Source organism: Falco punctatus (assembly GCF_963210335.1).
Source record: "Falco punctatus genome assembly, chromosome: 7".
Lineage (NCBI taxonomy): Eukaryota > Metazoa > Chordata > Aves > Falconiformes > Falconidae > Falco > Falco punctatus.
This window is the reverse complement of record NC_137587.1, coordinates 10499752-10519808: the sequence shown is the minus strand read 5'-3', so window position 1 is coordinate 10519808 and position 20057 is coordinate 10499752. Positions and strand designations below refer to the sequence as shown.

Here is a 20057-nt window from a genome sequence, read left to right as displayed (position 1 = left end):
ATCATGCAGTACGTACCTCTCTTATTGATGTGATGTGTAAAATGTAAAAGAATTAAAAATAGCGCAAGGTAAAAATATTTCTTCCATGGTTTTAAAACGCTTTTCTAGATTTTTTTTCCCCCTTGCTTATTCATTCTAATTCAGAGTGAAAGAAACCTTTGTTCCCTCTCCCAGTCTCCCGCTGCCCTGGGAAGACACCTGACCCCTTGCTGTCCAGCTAGCCTGCTAATATCGGCAGGAGCATACTTCTGCCCCACGAGAAATGGGCAATTCTCAGCTGTGCTTGCTCGATTCCATTTCAGGCTTCCAATAACACAGGACCTAAGGAGCAGAAAGACATCTTATTGCCACGTTTCCCCATTACGCAGCTCTACCAAGTGTAAATGACTGAGTCCCTAAATTGCAGTAACGACCTTTGAGACTCTCCAGACTTCTCATCCAGCCTTCTTCTAATCCATAGGAATATCCTGGATCAGTAGAAAGCTGTTGGTAGCAACTGTTACTGAATTAAAGCATGTTAACAGGTATCTTGGTCAAGCCAGGGGAAAACACTTTGGGTGGAAGGCTGTCAGTTCTAATTGGGTTAATTATAATTTCAACAAGAATAAAGTAATAATAACTGTTCTGTAAGAGTACTTATTAAACAAGACGGTTATGTCTTAGAATGAAAATTGTCAGAGGTTAAGCTAAATCAGCCCTTGAAAAGGAAATTAAAATAAATAATAGCGTAACAACTGAAATGAGAACAAGGAAAGAGGAAATGTGCCACCTCTCTGGGAATGGCATGGGGATCAAGGATAATCCAGATTAGGTCTGAAAGTGTGTGATTTTTTTTTTTTTTTTTTTCTCTCAACATTGGGCAGTGATGATGTCAGCTATGAGGACCAGGGGTTAAGAAAAGTGAATGTGTGGAAACGGAGTACATTATCAATTTTCAGATTATTGTGCTCAGATCGGGATAATGGATGGTTTCTGTCTGCAGATCTGAAACAGGTGGTACCTGAAACTGCAAGAATGACAGTGAAGTTCTTTAACAAATCGTATGAGGCTGTGTACAGCGTCATATGACAGGGAATTAGCAGAGGCAGCATCTAGATTTAGAAGGGCAAAAAACATAATTCTCACAATTGTAGACCAGTTAGTCTTTATTGTGAGCCTTCACAGCAAATTTGGAAGGAAAATGTTTTTAAAACGTGGCTCCCTCAATAGTGGATTGAAGTACAGCTTTCACCCAGGTAAGATCATGCAAGAATTCTTCTTTGGTATGATAACTGGTTATTTAGACAAGGAAACTTGTTAAATATAAGCTGACACACAAGCTTATATGTGGTGCCCTGTGGAAAATTATTAATTATAGTGGGCAATGTGTATATTGTTATTTTACAAGCAGGCACAAGCTTAATGTGGGAAATGCTGCTTGCTGTTAACTGGTTTCACCTAGCATCTCTTGTTTGGAAGGATGGGCACGTTGAGCTCATGTCTGTCTGCAAAATGTCATGTACCCATGAAGGAGATGAGGGATTAGTCAAAGGCAATAAGGAACTAGTTAGCAGGAAGGCAACAGCAAACAGCTTTGAAAAGAGAAACGTTAAGGTCCAAGGATTTCACTAGCAGAATTTCTCTCCAATTTCTCACCAATTGGTGCTGAACCAGTTTTCTTTAATGCTGTCATTGAGAAACTTTGGCACGAAAAGCAACAGCATACCAACAAAATTGCTTGATGACACAGAGCTGGGAGATGTTATTAATACAAAGTGGAGATATTATTAATACAAAGTCAGTTCAAGCTATCTTGCAGAAAGATTGGAATGGCCTCAAGTACTGGAAAAATAAAAGCAGTGGGGTGGAATTCTATGGTACCAAGTGTAAAGTATCATCATTCACAGGATGAGTAAGAATTTCCACTGTTAGCTAGGCAATAACAGTGGGCAGGGGAACAGGCAGATACCAGAGGGTGACTGTGAGCAAAACGTATGCAAGTATGTATGGGGTGAGATGTTGCCACCGCAGGTAGGATGTACTGCTAGCAGAGTACTCATGAGAGATGGGTTTGAACCGGTCGGGAGAACGGAGAGCCTGCTTACTGGGAGGAAACAGAAAATGTTGTTTGTTTAGCCGATGTAATGAAGGAAAAATATATGTTCTTTATTAATATATATGTGGAAATATATATCCCCTGTATAAACGCATGAGAAAAATAATCACTAAAAAGATAAAACTATGAAGCTTTATTACTCAAGTTCACTGAATATTTTTTTCCTTCTGTTGGATGTTGGAAAGCATTATAAAAGCCATCTCTCACCCACAGGGAACCTGACAGCATAGGATTCTGCATGTTCTTACCTCTTTCAATTTAGATTAGAGTTGAGGGTGCTCATGTTTGCCCTAGAGGAATTAAGAAAAGATAAAAACTAGTTTTACCCTGTGATTTCCTTTGCTTAAATCTTGTATTTTTCAAGCCTTTGGGTTAAGAAAACACATAGCATTGTTAATTTGAATATTTTGAAACAAAAGCAACAGTAAAAGGACCAGTAATGAGATTTTCTTAGTCAAGAGCTGGCTATTTTAAGTTTGATAGGTAGTAATTAGCTTTTTAGATTTAATTGGAAAATTTAATTTTTCAAGAAGTAACTGTTTGCTAAAATGCAAAATGAGGGAAGTGTAGAAACAAGAATTCCCTTTTTCAGGAAAGCAGGGTGGGGGCCAGAGAAGGGGGAAGATTCTGTCCACATTAAACGAGATATGAAAGCATAAGAACTTGTGGGCACAACAAAATGGTGAAAAAAGACCTTGTCCCAGTGATCAGAATACCCTTTCCTGGTTAAATAGGAACTTCACTGCGGGTGACTGTTGTACCAAAGTGGTGACCAACCTCACCTATAAATTGGCCTTTTTGGGGAAAGCCTCCACCAGAGGAACCTGGGTGTAATTCTTTCTCTTCTTGTGGCTCCTTCTTTACCCTACCTTCCAAAACAATTTAATCAAAACTGATCCATTTCTGTGAAGAGTTCTGATTTCCACAGCTTGACATTATCCAAAGGAATAATATTTTGTTAAAAAGTTTCCAAGGAGCTATTGTTATTACTAGAGGTGAGCTCATGTAGGATTTTTGCCATGTGCACTATGGATGGATTTCAATATACATTAAAGGAGTCTTCCAAATGTTTTATAGGTAGTGCAGGCACCATTGTTTTAGTTAGCAAAGTGAGTTTGTAATGGGCACTGTTTTGCTTTCCTTCTTGTAGTGAAGGAAGACATCTCTTTTTTGGGTTGATATTTGAGTCGTTTATTTGTGTTTACCACTCTTCAGGCCTGTGAATGATGGGTTGGTTTTGTCGCATGGCTGCATGCTGTGCACAAAAACTCTTGTGCTTGAATTTTTGTTGGGCTTATGCGGCTCCCTAGTATCAATCCTTACATGCTACTGAAGAGGTTAGCAAATGTCTACTTTTCTTCCCTTCAGTTTCTCTAGCTGGTTGGGTTTTTTTTAAAATCCAAAGCACCTGATTCTGCTGTTATTTTTACTGGTGCAAATCCAGTCTAATCAGTGCAGTTTTTTCTGCTGAAAAACTGACATAAATAAGAGTCTTCAAACTCCAGTGCCTTCTGACTTTTGTCCTGAAAAGCAAGTGGAACATTAGGTGTATTTTTTATGATAGTTCTCCAAAGAGACCAGCCGTTAATCTCTCCGTGAGTAGGTGTGTCAGCTGCAAACATTTCCTTCCAGTCTACCATTTCAATCACACTTCACAGTACACTGAAAATTGGCAAGGATGTTAATTATTGGCCTCTAGAACAAACCACCTACTTTGATTCTAGCGTGTTTTCCAGTTTTTAAGAATGTTGTTTCACCTACAGAACAGTATAATTACAGAAAATAGCTTGGTTTGGCTAACATCCTTGTGTTCTGTGAGTTCTGCTTGCAAGGCAGCAACCAGCACCGGGCAAGAGGCTCACCTGCAGAGGATTTTAACCTCTTGCTGACAGCAGGTAGGGCTTGCCAGCATCCAGTACATTGTTTTCAGTATCAGAAGCTTTAAACCACTGTCACTCAGAGGTTAAACATTAACACTTTTGGCTTTTAACGCTGAAGGAAGCCTCCATATAGTAAGAAAGTTTGTTTTTATTCTCCAGAGAATTTCCTGTTAAAGTTTTATGCCTGTCTGTTACAGAAGCAATTACAGCAGTGGGTCCTGTACCCAGGCAATGCAAAACCCTGGGTGCAACGTGACACACTGAACAGCCCGGTGGTTGTGTAGCTGCATCTGTGCAACACGGTGTTTAATAAAATTTGCCAGAAGTCAGCCACATATCCAGGACATGATTAATCAACCAGCAGAATAAATTGCCCATAGATGACTGGGAGTTGACAGTAAACAGTAAAACACCTGCCTTGAAGACTTACAATCTTAACAGACAAACAGGAAACAGAAGCAAGTGGGAGCCCTGTTTTAGGAGAGAAACTGAGGCATACAGACAGTGGTTCATGAGTATACAGTGAGTCTGGCAGAGCTAGGGGCTGAGCTTCATGCATTTCGCTTCATGTGTTTGTAGCTCATATAACAGGTCTTTAATTTACCAAGAAACTTTTCCGCAACACTGTCCTAAAGAGTTGGCAGAATCTGCAGTCAGCATTTTGCACACATGTGCCTCTTGGTTTGGGGCTTTACAATTTGTACAATTAATAACTTACACCATGAATTAAAAACATTGGAAAGCAGCCCAATGCTTAGGCTCATGTGTCAAAGAATTGCTGCACAAGCCCAGCCTTATTTGTTGTTACAACAATTAATCATCGGCTGATTTTAAGATAATTTATATGGTACCTGGGCCCTCAAGGGAGTCCTGCAGTGCAATTGAAACTGGACATTTTAAAATTAATGATGATTAAGCTATACAGCTGTATTAAATGTACATGATACTTATTTCTCCTACCATTTTAACCTTAAGGCTTTGGGGAGAGGAGGGGGCTGGCCACCTTCCTGACTTACAAGCCACATGCTGCAATTTCCATAATGGCTGTGAGTCAGGAGCCCTTTGCAGCTCGGTGTGAATAAACAGTGGGAGGAGGAACATCCGGGAGGGTTCGCAGGTGGGAGATGACAGCAATTGCTCAGGGATTCCCTCACTCCGCTATAAACCAGATCCTGGGTGAAAACGCACCCAGATCCCAGAGGGAGCCGGTACCATCGGCCAGCGGCTCCCACCGCAGGAGCAGCCGGAGCGCCATGTGCAGCCCGAGAGTCACGCGTCGGCAGTTTGTGGCTGCATGCCTTGCGTCACTCGCTGCGTGTTGATCAACGGGTTTGCACTGCAGAAACATTATATCAATATGAAATATGTGGGCTGATAAACACTTGGCTGAACTGACAAGGTCTAACCTTAGCCATGCAAAGGGGTTTACCTTATATGTGAGGGGAGCTGTTCAAAACATCTAGGAAAAAAACCTAGAAACAATTGCAATGCTAGAACAAGAAAAAAAATTTTATAAGAATTGAATAGGCAGCATTACAAAACAGTGTATCTTTATATATGTAATTATAATAAAGCATGCCTGAAATGAATGCACAAAGAACTGTTATGTTTTCAAACCAATATGGATATTCTGAATAAATTGTTTGTTTATCATTTCACAGGCAGAATTGATAGCCTCACAGCAAGAAAAAGAGGCTGCTCTTCAACAGTGCAAAAAATTAGAAGAAGAAATCCAGACACTGCGTGTTTATTACAGGTAAAATAGTTAATATTAATATAAATCAGTGACTCGTAGGGGAAATTTTCTGTGCTGTGTCTGTGAGTGAGGAAATGGCCTTATCAAATAGGTATTTGTTGGAAATGTGAATACATCAATGAATCAAGGTGTGCATTTCTGCTTTACTGCTCACCAACCATCTCTTTGAAATAGAAGTCCTTTTCTTGTAGCCTAAATTTTCTATTAGTTTCTTCTAAGGGAAGGGGAAGGTTGCTGGCAATTGATTCTTGTAGGAATGAAAAAGCTGTGTTATTAGCAATGCATTCACTTACAAATACGGAGACAAAAGAACCAGTTGACATAAGTGCTTGTTTCTTCCCTGGTTGTTTGCACATACCTAAATTAATCAACATAAATTTTAAAGTAATAAAATCTGTAATTCTAAAAGACTGTTTTCTTTTTCAACCCCAATATAGTATGTATGTCTTAATTCCTTACATTCTGTAGCAGTACATAGAATGAGAGAAATAGCCATCCTCTCATTAATTTAGGTGGGCTGCACTGCACATTTGCATGGATCAGTGGGTTTTAGTCCCTAAGGAAAAGTTCTGTGTGGTCCAGTGAAGGAGTTAGGTTGTTTTATGGAGTGATGTTGGGTTACAGCTCTCATTTCATCCTGACCTCCTGTGTGAGAGGGGATACAGAACTGCCAGCAGGTTAAAGGCAGGAGAATTGGCATCAACACAGCAGAAAATTGTGAATCTGAAGGCTGAATGTCTGTGATGAGGGATGTGGGCTGCAGAGGTAAATAATAAATGTAGTGTGAATATTATGTTCATTGGAAATAAAGAGGACTAGTTAGTTATGACTAAGAAGCATTTGCAGTAGCAGAACTGTGTATGTTTTCAGTGTTTCAGCATTTACAAGTGAAAAATACTCAGGTTTCTAGAGGTTTTTTGAGTTTCCCCTTCTCATTAAGTTTATTAAAACCTTGGAGGAAAGTTTCAAAAACAACTTTTGTTCCTAAATCTCACAGGCATTTATTTAAAGCCTGTTAATAGTGAATAGAAACCCCAAGCAATTTGTGATTATTGCTTTTAATGAATTTGGTCAGCATTTAGTGTGTGCACAAATTATGGTGTGATTTACCAAGCTTGAAAGAATTTATTATAGTGCCCTTATTACTCACTTAAATGGGTTTTGTATAATAACTTTAAAACTTTATATTTATATATATAAAGCGCCTATCACCATATTGATAAAGGTTCTTTGGAACCACTCTTGACAGCAGATGTAAGAACAGGAGTCAGTGTTTTTGCAAAAAAAAACAACATTGCAAAATGCAATGTTTTTATTGATATTTCAGAAATTAAGAGTTTGCTTATGTTTGTCTCTGCATGTTACAGGAGATTTTTTCATTGATTTTTGGGTTGTATTTTTGACATAGCATATGAAGTTTGCACTAACATATAGCATTTAACAAGTGTAGTGGGCAGCAGCTGCAGTTTACTCATGTAAATGCTTTAAATCTCCAAATTGTTAACAATAATGACTTGCAGGAATCACCATTGGAACGTACCGTGTTATTAACTTACAGCCCTTAATTTGAGCAAGCAAAATTTCACTGTAAGCTTGATAATAGCATTTGCAAGATTTAGCCATAAAGTGTGGAAATGCTCACCTGAATATCCCCTGGGGCAAGAACTATTGTATCACTACTAAGCTATACAAGTTACATATTAATTCAGAAGTATCAAAATGAAAGATTTTATTTCCTACCTCACTGTCCTTAGAGGATGGGCTTTTTTTCTAATGTGTTCTGAAGTGGACCCACAGAGTAACAGATTGATTGGCTGGAGGTGATCTTGTCCAACCCCCCTGCTCAAGCAGGGCCACATACAGCAGTTGCCCAGGATCATGTCCAGATGGGTTTTGAGTATCTCCATGGATGAAGACTCCACAACTTCTCTGTATAGTAACACTCTGTGAACATACAGACATGGCTAGGAAAGCAAAAGGCCAGCTGGAGTTGAACCTGGTGAGGAATGTGAAAGGCAACAAGAAGGACTCCTGTAAGTGCATTTGAGGTCTCGGGCCTATCTTTTGCCTTGGCTAGAATTTAATTGCACCATTATGAGAATTCTTGTGAACTTCTTAGCATTTCAGTTACAGTTTCCCTTATATTACATGAACATCTGCAGCCTCTGTCATCCAGTAGTGTGGCAGTACTTTGAGTGCCTGCCAGGTGACACAGATGAAGAAAAGAGTATCTATCGCATGTGCATAAAGCTTCTGGGACTGTATCAGGCCAAGGGTGGGATGGCCACAGTAATGATGAATGACAAAGCGGAGAGTACATTTCCCAGGCCATCCCAAATCAGGGAAAATTTACTCTCTGTTTTGTATGTGGAAGCTAGTTAAGGAATGCTTGTGTAGATGTCTACTGGGTCTTTTTGTTTTCTTTTACTGCTTGTCATGCGATGATAATCTGGAGTAAGCAGAGAGTGATTTTCAGACAGCTTGTTTTGGACTGAGGTGGGAGTTTAGTGCTTTAATCCAAGTGAGTTAGCTAGATGATTTGCTGTTCAAGACTCTGCTTCCCTGGAGTTATTTCTCTTTCGAACTTCAGAGCTTCTCAGGGAGCAAAATATAGGCTTCTGCACATGTGCCGCCCCTCATCTGAACTGTAGAGCTACAATGAGACCCGTTATCGTGCAGGGTGCACATCTCTTTCACCTACTGTTCTCTCATCCCTTTGCCAGCTTTTCATACCTTCTGTCATCTCTGCAGTGCCAGCATGAAAGCAGCTTGGGAATTTTGACTCCATTTGCTGCCTTCTCCTCCTGCTCTTAGGTCTTCCTTGGCCTTAGAAAAAGCATTTTCTCATACTTTTCTTCTTTGTTTTTGTCTTTTAACTGAGATTTCTACATCATCCTTTAACTCAGGAGAAACAAATTTGAGAAAAAATCCAAACACTAGATTTACAATGTACAAGGGATACCTAAAGCCTTGCCTTTTTAGGGGTTTGGTCATAAAAGGTAATTACTGTGTGCATATATTAATAGTTTTTTAATGCATACATGTGTAAACATTAACATTACAATGTGTATTTTTATACTGAACTGTCTTTTACTAACATTAGTATAATCCAGAAAAACCCAAATATCATTATACAAAATCAGAGAATAAATATTTAGGTCCAGAATATCTGTATGTGTGAACATGCAACCGTACATATACACAGCCATGTTCAAAGGAGGGAAACAACCTTCAGAGAGGGAAAAGAAAAATCCCTTTTATTTTTTCTCCAGGAGAAAGATTCCTGGTATCTAGAATACTGCATCCACTTTTGGGTCAATTGAAGCAAGTCTGACAGAGGGCCACCAAGTATGGTCAGGAAGCTTTAGCGTTTGCACTGTAAAGAGAGACTTGAGGGTACTGCTCTTGTTCAGCCTGGGGAAAAAATACTTCTTTCTTTGGTGGCTTCAGGGAGACATAAGAGCAGCCTGACGGTGGCTATGAGGAGGTTATCAAGAAAGACAAGCTCTTCACAATGCCGTGTGACAAGAGGGTGAGAGACAATAGACTTGAGTTGAAACAAGAGAGTTTCAGGCTGGTTGTAAGGGAAGACTTCTTTCAGCATGACAATCTGTCCATCATTGGAACAGGTTGCCCAGAGAGCTTTTGCTATCTCCATCCTTGGAGATTTCCAGTGCTTGACTTTATCAAGTCATGACTAACCTGCTCTGATCTCATAGCTGATGTCTCTGTGAGAGGGAGGTTGGTTGGACCGGAGACCTCGAGCGGTCACTTCCAACCTGAGTTATTCTGCAGTTCCAGGATCAGGTAGCTGCTACTGTTAGAAGCCATTCAGTGTTTTTCTCTGGCTATGAAGGAAGCCTACGTTGTAAGCCATGCTTCGTTGCAGGTGAAGTGGAAAATGAATCCTCACTGAAGCTGGAGATTTCATGGAAGGCCTGAATTCCTGAATGAAGACCAAAATTAAAATGAACTTCTGGGAAATAAATGATGGAACATTGATTTCCATCTCAATTTTGTCTTTCTGAAAAGAAAGCACATCCTAGAACAATTGCAGCCTTCATTAAAAGGAAAGAGAAGTGAAAAGGAGGAAGAATCTATTTCAGATTCAGAAGGGAGAGGAAACTGGCTCTGAATGAAGTGGGGCAGGTTCTCTGCTTCTGTTTGTTCTTGTGTCATTTCTGTCATGTCTCAAAAGGAAGATTACATTTTCTGGGTAGTAACCCAAAAATACGTATCAGAGATGAAAAGTTGCATAACAGTTAGGAACAGTATAGAGTTTCTAGTTTACTAATGCAGTTGTTTCAACACAGTACTCTTTAAGCTAAGGATTAATGCAAATCATAGATCCTTGATGACCAGAGAAGGCTGTATCCAAATAATCAGTTTTGAAGTATGTGGGAGTGTTAGTCCCACTACCTCTTCCTCACATAGATGGCTCTGTTGTTTGAACTTCATCACAAGTTTTTTATTTGCATATTTTTCACTTATGTGATCTGTCCATTTTTATAATCAGTTTCCTTCTATTTCAGTAATACTTCAGAAGTGTACTTCCCCTACATGTTAAAATGCTAACATAGGCATATGCTATTGCATACTGCTTATTTTTCACATATTAGCTGAAACGGCACAGCTGCGTATGAGAAATATTTCTCTACATAGGAAAGTACGTATATTTTTTTCCCAATTATTTTTATTGTAAAAGCTACGGTATTTCACTGCAAAGCTCTGGCACCAGGAATTTTCACAGGCAAATAATTTGAACAAATTTTAACTAGTACAGCTAAAGATACACCTTTAACATATCAACCCCAGTGCAAAGAAAGATAAGGCAGCAAAATAAAAATACAGGACTATCCTTACTTAAAAGCATGTTTTTGATAGACTGCATATTGGGGTCAGATGCAGTGATGCTTAGTTCAATAAAATCATTGTTTACTCTCCAGCTGTGTAAGATATGTACATCTGCGTTAGTCCACACACTTTTGAATGAAGCTGCTGAGGATAAGAATTGGTATGGTCAGGCTGTAAGGTAAAATTTAGGCATGTTTTTAATAAGTTTGAGTAGTTATTTCAATGACAAGAGGTTAATCAAGTGCTCTAAAAGCCATATATTTGCCAAGTCTGATGTTCGCAGGTGAGGAGGGATAGTGAAACCTTTTTGCAAAAAATCTTTATCCAAAGGTTCTTCCAATTTGTTGTTGAAATGTGTGAGATGCAGAAATAGCTGCAGGCTGGAAGTCGCCGTGGGAAGAAGCTTACATTTATTTCAGCAAACTTCCTGATGAACAGACATTTGAAAAAACTTGCAATGTTAAGATGAAGTTTAATTTAGAATTATTTTTCAGTCTCTGAAGTTGACATGAAGATCTGAAAGAAAGATCATAGTAGCGTGGAGAGATGGAGTTGTAATGACAGTTGCATGTCACAGTCCCAGGAGTTACACGTTGCAGAGTAATTGGAATCTATACATTACAGCCAGCATGGGAGAAAAAGATGGCTTATTTTGAAGTTACGTGACGGTTTTCAATAATGAAATAGAAAGGTAACTTCAGTGAGACCTCTAGTACTAGGAATTACTATGACCTGAAATAAATATTTTTAGAATCAAACTGTCATTTGATATAGGTAGCTTCTCTGACAGCACTGCAAACCGTTTTCTTGCTCCCTAACCAGTTGTATCACTTTTATAAGTTATAAACTGTTGAAGAGGTTTTAACAAAATTTTAATCTAGACATTTCAGTTGTCCTGATACTTCTTTTAAATTAGCATTCGTGTCTCAATAGCAGTTGTTTTTAAGGAGGCCCCTATGATTTTCACCAAGTCTCTTGTAAAACGATGTGGACATTCATCTTTTTAAAGACTGCAGTTGATAGAAGCAAAAAGGAAGAGAATCAAGGATTTTTTAATTATTTCCTCCAATGAAAGACTTGTAAGTGCAGGGACAAACTCAATTTGCACTTTAATTACAGAACTAAGTTACCCTGTAATAAGAGAAATAGGTGAAGCAAGTTGCTTTGCGAGGCACTATTTGCAGTCCTGGAGAAAAGGCTTTTTCTACTGAAGCTCTGAATACAGTGGTGTGTGTTTAATCTACTTCCATTCAATAGTTTCAGGGCAAGTGTTGTAGAATATAATACTCAGATGGCACCATTTCAACCGTGGTCCATGAACTTCGTGCATGGATATATAATGGTGTATTTTTTGTTGTTAGACTGTTCTTCTCATTCCGGTTTTAAGGGCTATTAAAACTATTAATTATTTCTATCTAACATGTCAATATTCATCATCTTCTTGTATTCTGTGTGCTGCACAGCCACTGCAGTAGCAAGTCAGAATACAACTGCCTAAATATGCAGTCTCCTGTTCTCTGACTGACCCCTGCTCAGACACTCCAGCCTGTTGGTTCTGCCATCTCCCAGTCTTTTTCAGCAATTTCTCCGGTTCAGATTTCTCTCATGGGGATATGATGTGTAGCAAAAGATTGGGCTGCTCTAGCATCCAGCTACCCAGTCCAAATCAGCTGGAACCCGTGTACAGGGGGGATTAGTGAGGCTGCCGTCACTAGTGCAGATCTCAGTCCTTCCTCTAAAGCAGTAGCAGGATACCGTATCCCTCCAGTACACCTCGAAGAACTGGTCCTTTCATGGCTGTTTTTTTATTTTGTTTTTTCAGTTATGGACGTTGACTATTTCCCTGCTCTTTTCATCCTGTCTGTTCACGGCTATTCTGGCAGTTGCTGTCAGTGTTTCAATATTAGTTGCTTTAGACATAACATGGTATAATTGCAGTCATTAAGGACGACTGGATAACATCACAATAAATCTACTGTTCTTTTTGCAGAACAATTTTGGGGAGATCAGGGGAAGATGGCAGTTGTGTTTTAAATGTTCTCTGTCCTTGCAGCAATGACTTCTATTTTATCCAAGAGTTTTCAGGCACCTGACATCAAACATAAATCTTGAGCTAATTAAATTTCCTACTTCCAAGCAGAGGAGAGATTCTCTTTTATACCAAAGAAGTGAGGCACTTGCATCTATTATATGGTGGAAGACAGTGTGCTATGTCATGTGAAGGAACCTAACCTACTCCAGCACAGCCCAACACAGGGAAAACAGTGGCTCTTTAAGGCAACATTAAGGTTTTTGCTTGTTTTTCATTGTTATGAAAAAACCTCAGGTAATATCCAAACTATATTTCTTAATTTATTCTCTACATATAAAGTCCTGTGGATTTCTGTGGGAGATTTGGATGTGCAAGGAATGGAGATTTAGCCCTTGTTTGGGGTTTGGGTGTTGTTTTTTTTAATGTGCATGCTTTCTTGCTGTTTGTCTATTGGACTGAGTACTGAAATTAGTCAAAACTGGAGGGGGGGCATATTGCCTTTCCAATCAGATTGGTTAAAACCATGCCTTCTCTGAGCAACCCACGGAGGTTTCAGTGAATTTTAGTCAGTTTGTGGGGGTGAGGGGAGCCAGCACCCCGATATTTGAACCTGGGATTTAGAACCTGCCGGTTCACGTTTCTCCACTGTTACTGTGCCACTTTCCAGTGGGGTGCTGTAGCCCCAAAAAAATTGGCATTTTAGGTTTGGTGGGTCTTTCTTACTCTGTAGTCCCGTAATCATTTTCCCACTGGTAAGCCCTCCCGTCTTCTTTCCCTTTGTCTCCTTAATGCTCATACAGTCACAGCTCGCGTTAGTGTTATAGGAGATAAAAGTCCAGCATTTGGGGGCTGTTTCATGAACCAGATCAGACAGCTGCAGGGGGGGAAACAGATCAGTAAGCTGCTCTGCTTTGGCAAAGCAGCTGCATGAAGTTTTACTGGCACTACTGAGACAGCTGTATTTCACCGTGTCGTGGTGCAGGTGAGCAGTGGAGGCAGAGCCCTACCTTGTTGCCCTTGTTATCTTTATGTACTTCACACTTTATTGGATTTATTATCCTCTTTCCCCTGCCCCATTCCCAGACTTCTTGTTCTCTAGCCTGGAATTTACTATTGTCACTCCTGCATTTGCTGTACTTTCTAGCAAAAATAAAGTCGGAAAGACTGACTTATAAAATAGCGGATAGGGAACTTTTTTGGGAGTGTGGCAGACCGGACTCGCATCTGTACTCCAATTAATACTTGACCATTTGCACAGAAGAGAAATGGTAGAGAGAGACTCTAGTATATACCGTAGGCTTGGTGTTTACGGTGCCTGTTTGGCAGGCAATGAAAAGGCAAAGCAGTATCTGAACCTGTTGGCACTGTTGGCAGAGGTGGAGGGTATTTATTATTTTTTTTGCCTCCCAATGGAATAGCTTAGCCATCAGAGTGTTCTCCGAGCTTCCTATCTCTCTCATTTGTTTAGAGACACACACAAAAAATACTTTTGAATGTTTCTCTTCTTGCCCTGACGTGGTTTTGAAAATTTTCCTGTCTCACTGGGAAAAAAAGATTGTAGCATGGAAAACCAATTTGCTACTCAGCTTTAGTGATTTACAAAAACTTTAAGGGAGAGGAAGCACTCAACCACCAGAGATCCCAGCCACCTGATGGAATTACAAGCCAGCCCACGCCAGCCCACGCCAGCCCTGCACCCAGCAGGGAGGTGAGTGTAGTACACCCACGTTGCCTTGTGCTGCTCCTGTCTCAGGCATGGACTGGTCTGACCTACCTTCTATGAAAACTTTGTGCCTAATACTTCTAGGGGCCTCTTGGCCTTCAGAGGTGCCTCATCGATACGAAACACTAAACGGCAGATCTGCGGAGGAACATGGGCAGCGTGAATGTGGACCAAAGGCCTAACACGCTCTGTGATGCGATTTTAATTTATAGCATGTACTATGTTAATTCTTCTACTGCTTCTGTTATTGAGTGTGTTATATTGGCAGACTTTCTCAGATTTTTAAGATTAGTTGAGGACCAACTTGTGCCAAGCACATTAGAGCTAGAAGGACTCTGCAACTCCTTGCACTGTATTTCATCAGATGCCTTCCCTAGCTATTCAGTGTCATGGGGTAACATGAACTAAAACAACACCCTACCTTGTTGGTTTTGCTGTGATGAACTTTTTAGGTGAGTTTCTTCTCTTCTCTTAAGAGCAGGGATTTGTTGATGGAAAGGAATTCCTTGCCCTTGGGTGCTGATGTGGTCTCATGACTCTGTACACATGGCCCCGCTGGTTTTCTGTTAGCAGCTGTCCCTCGCCTGGCTGATTCCTTCACGTTCTCCTTTACCTCCGCTCCCTGCGGTTTTCTGTTATGACTTCCTTGGTTTCTCGGTGAGCTGAAAAGACTAGGAAGTGTAATTCTGTTCTGTGCTTTTTTGGAATAAGTGCGTACCTGTTCTATGAACTGTTTTTCAAGTTTGATAAAACCTTATAAATTGGACTTTTCGGAAGGAAGGTGTAAAATCTCTGCCTGTGAACAACAACTGACTGCTATGGATAGGTTGGAGTAAGTTAGTAATGTGAAATATTCTACTCCTGTATAAATACTTGTAAAAATTAGGACATTTTGATCACTAGAGTCAATATCTATTCTGTATAATGTAAGGATAGCCAAAAGAAGCATTGGAAAAATCTGTTAAGAGCACATGCAGGGTTATGAAATCTGTTATTTGGTAGAAAGGGTATGGGACCAGAGCCTACATATTACGATTCTTTCATTGAAATGCTGGATGAATATAGATGAATCACATCACTAAAGTCTACTTCAGCTGCTTTATTTGTATAAACTGAATAAGAAGTCTTATCATTTTCCATAATACCTTTAGAGATTTATGAAAATGCAGCTACTCCTACTTTAAAATGAGGAAAGGAAAACAGATAAGGGATAAGGAGCAGACCTCTCTAAAGCAAGTTAAAGAAATACAGGAAAACTGTGTGTGTAATAAGAGCTGTTTCAAAGACAAATTTTCCCATGAGAAGGGTCAAAGAAAATCTAAAACTGAAAAAAATTATTTCAGCTTGCCCTATAAATATTTTATGAAAGGAAATTTCTTTTGTTATGAATATGATATTTAGAAATAAGGTAATAACATTGTCAGGAGGACTTTAAATGCCTTTTTTTGTTGATTTTTCACAGGACATGTTTTTGTGTTAAAATGTCAATTCAGTAATTAAAAAAAGTTCATTTTTATGTGTTTCAGTTCAGTTCTCTTCAGCTAAAGAACAGAAACAGAAAAAAAAATAGTGTTTCAAGTTGAAATGTCAAGGTGAAAGGAGAATTTTCACTTAGAAATTTGCCAGAGGAAGCCAACACATTTTTTGTGTTGGAATTTTCATCTGCCATTGACGAAAAAAAGATACTTGTTTGGTAAGAAGACTTTCCACACCAGCAATTTTCAGCCAATGCTAGACATAACATGGCTTTTCTTTCTTTGAGCTTAACCCTGCTTGCAGTGGAGTCAATGGAAAGACTCTGTTAGGAAGCATCTAGGAATTCAGGTGGCATGAAAAGTCTTCTGATTGTTGCAGAACATGAGCCAGAAGACTGCTCACCTGTTGTGTTTGCAAAGAGAAAAGCCAAGAATAAGGTATTTTCTTTATTCAGTTGTTTTTTTTAAGTTAGAGCTTTTATTAAATTGTTACATGTCATGCTGGTGCCTTTTACTGGAAAAATTTCCATTTTTACATTCCATCCATGAGCTGCTTTTCTAATGAATGTGATAGAAGTCTTGTGTTTTGGAAGCTGAAGGTTTTTAACATTGTGTCCAGCGTTGATAATGATGTGTTACTCATCTGGTATGGGTAATTCTTCCAGCATAGCTGTGAAAGCTGTCATTTTTAGAGAGTAGGGACCAACTTGGAAGCTTCAGCCACAGTTTTCCAAAATAAATGGGCCTGCTGGGATTTGCACAATTCTGAGCCTCTCAAATCTTTAAGTAAAATGTAACATATCGATATGAGTTTGCTTTTATAAGCTGCAGCTCATATGGTCACGACAGAAAGGAGAACTAGCACAGAGCAACCTGGGTGGTTTTCCTTAACATCACCAAGAAAGCATGTGAGCAGTGGCACGGAGCTGCTGTCTCACCAGGAGGGAAGCTTTTCTGGCTGTCAGTTTGGAAGGAAAAGCCACAGAAGGAGAAGGAGGGAGTAACATTGAGTGAACCATCAGTGGTGTCTTTTTGACAGCAACATGAGTTTAGAGAAGCTCTTCCTCCACCTGAGCCTGTGTTTTGGTTTTATCTTCTTTTCTCTTAATCTGTGCTGTGTCAGTGATACAGATTAAAGCGTGGCCACCCACAAGTGTTTCCATAAGCACCACCAAAGTGCTGTGTTTCTTTCTTCCACTCTCTTCACACTGCTGGCTAGCCACACTTAGCATGAAGGCTAGTGAATGGAAAAGTACATTACTGCAGTGGGTGACTGTAAAAGTTCCTTCTGGTGACTGGTGACGTGTCCTGAGTCAGTAAAAGGGCCAAGAGTCAGATCTCAGAAGGAAGAGAAACCTGCAAGTCCTGTAATCTCAGGGTTGAACCCATTGAGGTTCCTGACAATTGGAGCAAATAAAGTCATGGTTGGCCACACAGGATCCACCATTGTGTCTCTCTTGTCATCAAGAGGCCTGGGTTTATGCAGGTTTTGCCACTTTCTTAAGGCTGCTGCTTTCATTTTTGCAAGCAATTTCTCAGCTCTGATGATTTAAATGTTTTTACTTCATGCTTGATATCACTGTTGATTGCAAGCTTTCAGGGTTAATAGCGTGTGTCTGTACCCTTCAGTAGACACCAGGGCAAAAACTGATCACCACAAGATAAGCTTTGAGATGCTCAAATTGTTTCAAGAGTTAGAATGAGAAATTATAATGGCAGTTATGTAAAATGTGTTCATAAATATTAACATTATAAAAGCTGTAACTGTAAGGGATCTCTCTCTTTTCAATGTGAATTTGTATTCAGTGCTGGCCAAACTAGACTCATACATGCAAACAGTATCTGCCCAACAGCCAACAGACTAAACTGTAAATACAGTAGATTATTTGGGATTTGTTTGCTTGTCTTTTTATCTTTTTTTTAAAAAACAAAGTAGCAAAGCAGTAAAAAAAAGGGGGAAAAAAAGTCCTCATTTGTCATTTGTATTATTTATTTGTTATGTGTTTATTTTGTTAGCATTTCTGGTGCTTGCAGCAGGAAAAAAAAATCCTTTTATTTCATTTATCTATTCTTTTAAAATGACATAGTAAGTGAGAAGTGTTGGGTAGAAACAAAGTGAAGTCACAGTTGGATATTACTGTTACGAGATAGGACTTGACAATGGTATCTTTTTAGTGTATCTGTTATCTGTGGTGTCGTTAAGTCTAATGATGTGCTAAATAATAAAAGCTGCCTTATCACATCACAGGGCCTTGAATTGTCTCAAAGTTGCCATGCCTATGGGTTCCCTTTGGCTCTCAGAAAGGGTTTGGATTCAGAAGAAGCTGTATTTCAGAGTGCGTTTATGTGATCAAAGCTCTTTAGACAGATGGCTGCTAGCACTCCAAAATGATTAAAATATGTTCCAAGCATCATCAGTCTGTGGGCTTGGGGACCCAACCTTTCATTAGTCAATAAAGGGTCTTGAGTTCCTGAAAATGAAATCTTTAAAAGCTAATAAGGCTGCTGGTTTGCTCTGAGCTGTTTCTTTGGATTTGCAGTTGTGGATTGGACTTGGGCCAGTATCTGTCCAATAATGTGAGGCTTTAAAAAAAAAAAAAAAACCTGGTTACAAGAGGCCTCCCAGCAGATCTGCCTGTTAGACAGTGTGGCCAAAATTTTCAGTCGTGGATACGTTAAGTTTAGGCACCTGAGTTTGCACTTAGGGAGCTGGGGAGGGATCTGCAAGTGCCCCTTTGGAAAGCCAGTCGCTCACCGGAGCGTAGTTTAACTATAGGCACCAAAGCTTGATCATTTTGACCTGTGCTATTTCAATTTTAAATCCTTGTGGGTTGACCCAGGAGCATCTCTAGAATACTTTCAGGGTACCATAACCAAGATCATTAAGCAAGTTTTCAAGAGCTTCTAGAAATCAGTGGTATGACTTACAGCATTCCCAAGCGTTGTCATTGCTTGCCAGATATGAGCATACCATAGCACACTTCGGTGCTACAGCACAGTTAGATTTATTCTCTTGTCTACACCTGGCTTGTAAGAGGTAGCAGCTGGGGGCTTGTGCAAATGCGGTGTCTGTAACCTCTGCATATCTATGTGAGGGCAGCAGCAATAAAGGTCTTTTAATAAGATATTAACAAGTTGAAGCTTTCTGTTTCCTTTTATTTTTTCTTTTTCTGACAGAGGAAAACCTATTTTCACCATTTGTAAACTTATGAACTTGAAGTGTTATTGCCCCATAGGCTCTTTCCCCACAAGTCTCAAAACCTGAAGATATGTAAATTCTCTCAAAAACGCCTAAAGATTTAGCCTGCTGCTGTAGAATGTGTTTTAAAGCACGTCAGAGTTTTGACATACACTAACAGAAGCAGAGCAAGTCATGGTGATCCCATTAGCTCAATGTGATCCCATTAGCCAAATTGTTCAGCCTGTCTTCTTTCACCTTGGGAACAGCTCTCGCATTCCTTTTGTCAGGACTTGGTGGGGCCGGCAACTGAAGTTCTTCCCCCACACACACCATAGTTACACAGGGAATGTCATACTCCATTTCTTTCCCATAGTCTCCCTCAGAAGGCTTGCCTGTGCTTCAGCTTTTGAACAGCGAGTGATTTTTGTTCATCATAAACACAGGCAAGATGTTACTGTCTTTCGATAAATGTACATCGGATTCTGGGTTGTGATGATTTTGACAAGATGATTTTTGTTTTCATTTGTTGTAAAATATCTGGTTTGTGTGTCCCAGAGCTTTTTGCCCACCATCTAAACAATCCTGTCATCTACTCTGCTCTTACAAATTACTTCTGAACTGGGTCACATTCTCCCTAGCTCCAGGCATAGGTTGTTAACCTCTGTTCTTCAGCTACCTGTGAACTAATTTATTTCCTCAGACAAAACTAAGAACTCTTTTTCCCCAGAGTAGGCAAAACAAGACAAAGGTCTACATTAAAAACTCAGGACATAGTGAACGTGCCTGTTTCTCTTAGTGCCTCCATTCCTGGAGTTCCTTATGAACAGATATATTTACCTTGGACTTGAAAGTTCTGCCATTGATTTAAGTGTGCTCTGAAGTGGTCCTGTTACTTTATCTCTGTTACTGCTTTGCCTTCTAAAAATTAGGGGGCTGACCTAATCACCTAAATGAGTCAGAAATTCAGGCTGAGGAGATGCACAAAGTCTTTATCAAAGTCTCAATGATTTTCAGGCTCAATAGATCATGAAGAACTAGGACTATAAAAAGAAACTATAGAG

The 20057-nt window shown here is 39.7% G+C and overlaps 1 protein-coding gene across 12 annotated transcripts in view; it reads left to right on the top strand.

Annotated features, from left to right (window-relative positions):
• The window catches only part of MIPOL1 (mirror-image polydactyly 1), a 203448-nt gene that overhangs the window by 137409 nt on the left and 45982 nt on the right, over positions 1 to 20057 (top strand). For all 12 annotated transcript variants that reach the window (XM_080394330.1, XM_080394327.1, XM_080394325.1 and 9 more), the window contains one exon: positions 5637 to 5731. In XM_080394330.1, the coding sequence (XP_080250456.1) occupies positions 5637 to 5731 (95 nt within the window). The remainder of the gene's footprint in view (positions 1 to 5636; positions 5732 to 20057) is intronic.